Raw genomic sequence first — 9,190 nt, 5'->3', positions numbered from 1 at the left:
TGGTGTATGATCGGTTTGTTACTAGCAGTGTTTACCTTCACCCGTAACATTTACCTATTTTGCAGACAAAAGTAATTCATTGGTTGAAGCAGTGATGTCAGGATTGGAACTTGCGAACATCACTGTACGTCAAACCAGGAAAGGTATCGCATCGCTGGTGACGTCACTAATTTAACCAAACTTGTCACTTCCGGCAAATTCTGCGCCAACTCCCGGCTAAATAACGCGCCAACTACCGGCCAAATAACACGACACCGTATTTAATATGTTTTGATACCTCCAACTCCCCTGATTTTGGTCCATATTTACCGTTGTTATCACCACCAGGACAGACACCAAATTAAATAAAGCAAGGAATAAATGGAACGGCAATTGGGAGAGCGCAAACCACAACCAGGCTGAAACCATCATTCATCATCCATCATCACATCCATCCATCGTCATCCATCGTCATCCACTATCGTCATCCATCGTCAATCCATCCATCATCCATCATCAATCATTCATCCATCCATCATCCATCCACCATCATTCATCCATCATCCATCCACCATCATTCTTCCACCATCATCCATCCACCATCATTCATCCACCATCAATCATCCATCCACCATCAATCATCCATCCACCATCAATCATCCGCCATCATCCATCCACCATCAATCATCCATCCATCATCCATCATCATCCACCATCATCCATCCATCCACCATCATCCATCCACCATCAATCATCCATCCATCCACCATCAATCATCCATCCACCATCAATCATCCATCCATCATCATCCATCCATCATCCATCATCATCCACCATCAATCATCCATCCACCATCAATCATCCATCCACCATCAATCATCCATCCACCATCAATCATCCATCCACCATCAATCATCCATCCACCATCAATCATCCATCCACCATCAATCATCCATCCACCATCATCCATCCATCCACCATCCATCATCCATCCACCATCAATCATCCATCATCATCCACCATCATCCATCCATCCACCATCAATCATCCATCCACCATCAATCATCCATCCACCATCCATCATCCATCCCATCCATATCAGTTTGTTGGGAAGTCGGGGTAACCTGGCTGAGAGGAAGACCAATAGTTATCCAACCTGCTCTTACAGAGCTTGTTCCGAGAGACATAAAACTCTTCTTTAAGGTTTAAACAAATTCAAACAATGTCCTCGAGTTGCTTGATTATATCGCTAGAACAAGGAAGTGCTCGGGATCCGTGATTACCAAGCATTTGATGATCTTGTAGACTTCAATGAAGTCACCTGTAGTGATGGGTGAACTTGTCCAGTTGTCTGAGTTTTTCCTCCTATGCGGTTGACCGAGTTCTGGTACTAGCTTTGTCGCTCTCCTTTGCACCATCTCTCTGTTATCAACATCTGCTTTAAATCTTGGATTCCAAATTACATTTACATATTCAAGAAGAGGATGGACCATACAGTTGAAGAGGAGTGGGAAAGTTTCCTTGATTGAGCTGGAAAAGGTCCTCTTCATAACTCCCAACATCTGAGTGGCCTTGTTACCCTCACCGAAGGAGAGGGTATTGCATTTGGATCCGTTTGTCTGTCTGTTTTTTACTTGCAAAATCGAAGATTTTTCAAGAATATTGTTCAGTCGATTTTGTTATTCTGTCAGTCTGTCTGTCTGTCTGTCTATCTATCGTCTACAGGTCACAATTCGAAACCGATCTTCATGAAACCTTACCAAGCTGTAGAGGTAGTCTCAACTGAGAAGCCTATTGATTCGTGAGGTCAAAGGTCATCTTGAGGTCAAATTTCTAAAATCGTCATTTTTTTTTTTTGATATATATATAAATATATATACACAAGGGGCTGCAAAAGTAGGTATACAGTAAGAATTATACCAGTATTACCAGTATTATAATAGTGGTGCAAGGATTCATTTAATACTAGAATTCATTTAATTCATTAAAATCATTATTACCATTTTTAATATTTTTATTTTCGTAATTTTTTTTCTTTAATACATCTTTTATTTGCAGGTAAAGTGGAAATTTAACGTTTTGTTTTTCATTACTGTATACCTACTTTTGCAGCCCCATATATATATATATATTTGAATCAGACTCACTTGGCTGTGCCTGGATGGGTTTGAGGGTAGAGGAGTAGCAGTTGAAATGTGAATCCTATCCTGGTTCCTCCTGATGACTTCGTCTTTGCTTTTTGCGTGTTCGGGTTCCTTCTGATTCCTCCAATGCAGGACTGTACCAATTTGGTCTTCCATTTGATTTGAATTGAATTTATTTTAATCCCATTCTAAATATGCCTGGTGTTGGCTTAATGGTTAGGGTGGTGGGCTTTGGATCCTGGGGTCCTGAGTTCAAATCCTGCTCAGCTGTTGAATTAATACCAGGTGGGGTTAACTCGGCCTGTCATCCTTTCGAAGTCGGCAAAATGAGTGTCAGCATGCTGGTATACTGTGTCGGAGTGGCGACCCGTCCAGGATTGTGCCCAATAGTCAAGGAGACTGCTTAGGCAGGACCAACGCTCTGCACAAAATGTGGTCCCAATCTCCTCCTCCTCCTCCTCCTCATTCTAAATTCAGTTGAATAGTTTACATTAATAAAACGTGATGGGTCAGGGTGAGGTGTCCAATCAAAGCGGGACGTCTTGGTACCTGGTCATCACTGCCAGCTGTTATAAGGTGGCAGTTCTAATAATGTCTCATTAATTACGTAACACACCAGGACACCAATGGCATACAAAATACACCACACAAAACTGTCCTTCCGAGGGTCTGCAACCTCCGATTGTTCTTTTTCTTGTTCACAGTTTATGTTTGTGTTTACACAATGTGTGTTTACTACGTTTGCCCCGTTGAACTGCCTTTTAGGACACACCACTGGTCTTCATTGGTGAACACATTACTGAAGACTCTGTTGAACACTTCAGCTTTGTCTTTGTCTATGAGCACTTCCATTCCGTCCTCCAGCAGCAAAGGCCCGATTCATCTTTTGCTCTTTACTTTTGAGTGAATTAAACGCCAGAAATCCTTGGGATTCTGTTTCATATTAAAGGTGATTCTCATCTCGTATTCAATGTTGAGGTTCCGAGTTGCTTTCTGTCGGCTGTCACTCACCATGCGGTTGTATCGGTAATCTTTTCTACATCCAGAATCGATGAATCTCCCACGTGAGACGCTGGCGTTTGCTTGTGGAAAGAGTCCCCCTGGTAGTGTAGATTTGTTTCTTATTACACCTCGTGGTGCTTTTGGCAACTGGTACGAATTTGTCATTTGCATTCAGAAGTTGCTCCTTAAACACCTTCCAAGATTCCCAACTGTCCTGTCCTGTTTTCCAAACATTGTGGACAGGTTATGACAAAACTTGATGGATGAGTTGGGTACATGACGAGAACAAGCCGAATAGATTTTGTTTGAGATCCGGATGCAGATTCAGCCGATAATTCAGTGGGATACAAAACATAAACTCTTCAGCATGGCGGAGCTTTGCGCTCGAGTTGGCCCGATCTCTCAAATATAAAGAATCACTTTGAAAATTCTTGGATCTGGATGTGGATCTTCTCGAAAAAAGCTAATCAATTCGTCCTTGTCACACGCCCAACATGTCCACCAAGTTTCATCTGAATCCGTCCATAACTTTTTGAGACATCCTGCTTACAAACAAACAGACAGACGGGCAAACGGGTAAAAACATAACCGACGTCCACCTTCAGGGGCAGAGGTAATGAAACTGATTTCTACATTCTGTTGTATTTTGCTTACTCTCAAGTTTTAACGATGAATTATGGAACAAATAAATGCGGAATTGATTGGACAATCATGACATTAAATTCCCCAACTATTGTACATAAGATATCATCTACAGTTTCCTTTGGTGTGACTTTTGAGTCATTCTCCAACCAGGCTGGACTGCTGGCAAAGGTACCACTGGCAGAGGATCATGTGGTTGCTGTTAACACTGATCTCCCATTGGAGAAGGCAGCTGAGGATTACGAGCAGAGAATCATGCGTGTGAGTACGTTGGAACTTGTATTGTGATTCATAAGTACTGATGATTAAATGTGAGTACCTTGCTACCTGTATTGTTAATCAGAAACACCTATAATTAATGTGCGTATATTTGTACTTGTATTGTGAATTGGCAGTACCTATGATAGAGTATGTGTGAGTACCTTGGTACCTATGACTAGATGTGTGAGTACTTTGGGACCTGTGATTAAGTGTACATAAGTTCCTTTATTTCCTTTATTTTTATTATTTTTTTTTTTTAACGAGTAAGCACTGAGATCAAAAATCGGTGTCCACTTATACCATGAAAATAGTACAAAAGTGGTTGGGGAAGAATTGGACTGCAGTGTCATCCACCGGATAAGGAACATGCCTTCCACGGCTTCAGTGACACTGTGTCCCCACCCTTTTCCCCACTCGTGTAGTTTTATGTTTGTCGTTACTAAATACTAGCTAATCCGCCTTGTGATGGTTGTCATTGGTTAATTCCGGCTCATCCACCTTTTGGTGGTTGCCGTTGGCTAATACTGGCTCATCCGCATCACATCATGGATTCCACTACCCCTCTCGGTGACCTGATTTGCCACAAACTGTTTTCTTTTTTTTCTTTTTTTTTTTTCGGAGACACAGTCTCCTTTCTGGATGCCTGTTGGCTCCCAAAGGGAGCTCATCTTCTCTTTGTCAGGCGTTGTTTTAGTTCTAGCAGGGTGTCATAGTCACCCACCCTACAAGCAATGCCAGTTTCTGTTTAGTTGTCTGTTTAGTTGTCTGTTTAGTTGCCGACAAACTGACCTTGGTATCCATGATTAAATGAGTGAGTACCTTGGTACTTGTTTTGAACCAGAAAAACCTATGATGAGAGAGCCCTGAGTTGGATTTTGTTTTTCTTATGACCATAACAGCTTGATTGCTCATCTTGTAGGCCTACTTGTAAACATGTTCACTTTTGTTGCTTATGCTGCTAGCTTGGTGCTCACTGATGACTTGTACAATCTCATTGGCTGGTTAACCCCCTCCAATGGGACAGCTTACTTCTCAGTTCATGTTGAGCTCCAGCAAGCAAAGGAAATTTATTTTGTATTTAAATCCCAGCTGTATAGTAAGTGATAATTATTTGCTGCTTCTGCCATCGTGATTGGCGCACAATTCTCCATTCATCTCGATTTCTGTTCTGTAGTTTTTTCCGAATGAGGATGTACCGACCTTTGACCTACTGATCCTCGGAATGGGTCCGGATGGGCATACCTGCTCACTCTTTCCATCGCACCCCTTGTTGCAGGTGACTAAAGCCTATATAGTATAAACCTAAAGATTTTCATTCGGCAACACATCGTTACTCCCTGATGAGCAGTGCTTTTATTTATTTAATTTATGTAGCCACACACATCCTCGCCCCTCTCCCCTTCCTTTCAACTGATTGACATTTGATCAGTGTTGTGGATAAACCTTCTATTTTAATACCTTTAGTTAATTCAAATCCAAATACCTGTTGTCATTCCTGGAATAGGAGAGTAAGCGGTTGGTGGCTCATATTGATGACTCTCCGAAAGAGCCTCCATGCCGCGTAACCCTCACACTACCTGTGCTGAACGCCGCCCGCTGCGTCGTCTTCCTCGTGACCGGACGGGGCAAGGCCGCAGTCCTCAAGGTACTGACTGCTGCCCTGATGCTTCTTTTGTCGTTTTTAAAATGTTTCTGATGAAAGTTCTCATGAAGAATCTAAGCTAGCAAGTGAAATGTAAGCAAACAGATTTGATTTTGGGCTACTTCCAGCCTGTGGCATTGTGATGGGAAAATGTAGATTGTATTGCTTCACGAAGAGACATCATGTACCCTCCCATAGTCACCTCCCCCTGTCCTGTACCCTTCCATCTCCCTCCCCCGTCCTGCACCCTCCCATATTCCTCCCCCCATCCTGCACACTCCAAGCCTTCCTCCACCGTACCAAGCCCCCCCCCGTCCCACACCCTCTCAGCCTCTTCCCCCCTCCCCCTCCACCCCAACGTCCCGCACCCTCCTTGCCTCCTACACCCTCCCAGCCTCCCCCTGCCTACGTCCGACACCCTCCCAGATTCCTCCCCTGTCCCTAACTGTCTGGACCTCAAATATCCAAAGCATCTGCTCAGACCTGACAGATCTCTCAATCCAGGCCGCTGCTGATAAACTGGAAATCATCTGTTTTACAGAATCCTTCTTCTCACAGGACGTTCATGACTCCTTAGTGTCTCTCCCCGATTATTTTCTCCTCCGATTTGATAAGCCTGAACCCCACTCTGGCGGCAGAGTTGCACTTTACATCAAGAACTTGATTTCTCACTGTCTAAATACTGATCTTACACCTTCCAAACCCCAGAAGTACCTTTGGCTGTGGCTGCCATTCCTCTCCCACCTCTTGATTGTCTGGATGTTGTACCGGCCTCCAAATTGTGATTACTACATCTCTCTCTCTCTCTCTCTCTCTCTCTCTCTCTCTCTCTCTCTCTCTCTCTCTCTCTCTCTCTCTCTCTCTCTCTCTCTCTCTCTCTCTCTCTCTCTCTCTCTCTTCCTTTCCCTTTCCCTTTCCCTTCCCCTTCCCCTTCCCCTTCCCCTTCCCTTCCCCTTCCCCTTCCCCTTCCCCTTCCCCTTCCCCTTCCCCTTCCCCTTCCCCTTCCCCTTCCCCTTCCCCTTCCCCTTCCCCTTCCCCTTCCCCTTCCCCTTCCCCTTCCCCTTCCCTTCCCCTTCCCTTTCCCTTCCCTTTCCCTTTCCCTTTCCCTTTCCCTTTCCCTTCCCCTTTCCCTTTCCCTTTCCCTTTCCCTTCCCCTCTCAGTCAATATGGACCACCTTTTAATCACTCATCCCAACTCTCTCTCTTCCTCATATGTGGTGATTTCAATTGTCACCATGCTAATTGGCTTGGTATTGGTACCTCTTTCACCAGCCACAGCACTTCAGCAAAGAACTTCTGTGACTCCATGGGACTGACTCAATATGTGAACTTTCCCACTCACATTTCTCCCAATGGCAAATCCTCCCTTCTCGACCTGGTGATGGCAAACTTCTCCATAAATGTCTCCTGTTCTTCCTCTGTACCAATTGGTTCATGTGATCATGTGCTTGTGAGAGCCAACATCTTTCTGGCTCTTCTCAAAGAGCTGCCTCAATACCAGCTGGTCTGGCCATTCACTCAGGCAAATTGGCAGGGACTGCAAGCAACCATTTCTCTTCAGGACTGGTCACCCATATCAACTACCCCTGATGTTAACTCAGCTTGGGAATTCTTCCACAGAAACCTACTGTTTCTCAAACATAGATTCATCCCATCTCATCTTCAGTTATCTTACCCATCCTCCTGCTCTTGGTACTCTGAATTCTGTGGTGAGGCAGTTGCTTTAAAACAGCTTGCATTCTCCTCCTGGAAGGCAAATCCAACTGAAGGCAACCTCAGATTATTCGATGAGGCATACAACAAGTGTGTGTCTGTTCTCAGGAGAGCCAGAAAACATCATCTGTCCAATCTCAAGAATGAACTTTAAAACTCGTCTCCCTCCTCTATATCCTGGTGGTGCCTTGTCAAGTCTTTCTCCGGTGTATGCTCCCCTTCCATCCCTTCTCTCATTTCAAATGTCACCATAGCCGACTCCACTTGTGAAAAGGCCGAATGCCTCACTTCTGTGTTTGCTTCAAAATCTTGTGCCCTAACCCACCCTCTCTGTACACATCCTACCCAGTTGCACCCAACTGCTCCTGGACTATGTATCCTTTGAATCTGAGAATGTGGAGAAGTTTCTGCAATCCTTGACTGATTCTCTAACTGGACCGGATGTCATTGGCTCACGTGTCCTAAAAACCTGCTCTACTGCTCTTGTACATCCTCTTTCTGTTCTTTTCACCCTATCATTTGCCTGAGGTCATCTTCCATCTGCTTGGAAGTCAGCCAACATCACCGCATTACTTAAACGAGGTGCAAAAACCGATCCCCTCAACTACAAACCTGTCATGTCAGCTTACTTCCAATCATCAGCAAAGTCATGGAATCCATTTGACATAACATCCTTCTTCTCCAATGACCTCATTTCAGATCATCAATTTGGATTCAGACCTTGTCACTTTACCTTAGACATGCTGTTTCTATTCTTCCAACAATGGATGGAGACCCTCAATGTCAGACATGAGATCAGGACCGTCTCTCTTGACATATCTCGTACTTTCGATACAGTCTGGCATCCCATCTTGCTCTCTCGACCAAGTCCCCTCCCCTCCCATGACCCGACAAGATCCACATCCCTCCTTTCCCACAACCTGACCAGGATCCATTCCCTCCCTTCCCACGACCCAACCAGATCCCCTCCCCTCCCTTCCCATGACCCGACCAGATCCCCTCCCACGACCCGAACACCTCTCACGACCCAAGCCGTCCCGACCGCCTGCCATGACCGGACCTGACCCGTTCCCATGATCCGAGCCGAAGTGACCCTTTCCTCTCTTTTGCGTTGTGTTTCAGCAAGTGTTAGAAGAGGGCAATGAAGAGCTTCCAGTCTGCAGAGTGCACCCGACACATGGAGAGCCGATTTGGTTGGTGGACCAGGAAGCTGCGAGCAACCTTTCCTCTGATTCTTGATTCTGTTTCAGGAGCATTGTTATTGTGAACTATGCGGAAGTTGCTGCTGGTTTTCACTGTTTGGAATTTGTTCTGTAGAGTCTTTTATTTTGACAGACAAATAGCTCATGAAATTTAAAGTTACAGCTATTAAGTCTGGATTTAAATTTGACTGGAATGTGGATCATTTTCCTTTTTGATTCCCAAGGGAGTTTGATTGCTTGTGACACCAATCAACGATATATCTGGGAAAACGGAGGAAAAAAACTCAACTTTGTAAATCGGCAATAGATTTGTTGCAAATAAATCTGTTCTTATTTTGTATGATTCGTGATGTCCTTGTATTTCTGATGAACAGATCTTGTTATTCCCATGCTTAAAAAAAAAAAACAACAAAAACCAGGGAGGTATTTTAATCTGCTACATCTCTGTCTGTCTGTCCGATCTCTTCCTCAACGGTTGTGCAGAAATTCACCAAACTTGGTAGTTATGTTCACCACATGGCAAGAAGGTGCAGAGCAGTATCATTTTTGGCCTCACCCCCTGGGACTCTGGACCAGGGTCAAAAGGTCAAATACCAAAAATGCAA

The 9,190-nt window shown here is 44.4% G+C and overlaps 1 protein-coding gene across 1 annotated transcript in view; it reads left to right on the top strand.

The window, feature by feature from the left end:
* Positions 1–8,923, top strand: part of PGLS (6-phosphogluconolactonase) — a 9,266-nt gene extending 343 nt beyond the window's left edge. The window contains exons 2-5 of the mRNA XM_085882610.1: positions 3,921–4,028; positions 5,203–5,304; positions 5,533–5,673; positions 8,506–8,923. Of these exons, the coding sequence (XP_085738736.1) occupies positions 3,921–4,028; positions 5,203–5,304; positions 5,533–5,673; positions 8,506–8,622 (468 nt within the window). The 3' untranslated portion in view covers positions 8,623–8,923. The remainder of the gene's footprint in view (positions 1–3,920; positions 4,029–5,202; positions 5,305–5,532; positions 5,674–8,505) is intronic.
* The last annotated feature ends 267 nt before the right edge of the window (positions 8,924–9,190 follow it).

This window comes from Eptatretus burgeri, chromosome 5 (genome assembly GCF_056783735.1).
Source record: "Eptatretus burgeri isolate ZD-2024b chromosome 5, Ebu_testis_v1, whole genome shotgun sequence".
Taxonomy (NCBI): domain Eukaryota; kingdom Metazoa; phylum Chordata; class Myxini; order Myxiniformes; family Myxinidae; genus Eptatretus; species Eptatretus burgeri.
Note: the sequence above shows the minus strand (reverse complement) of the source record. Positions and strands in the feature narration are given on the sequence as shown.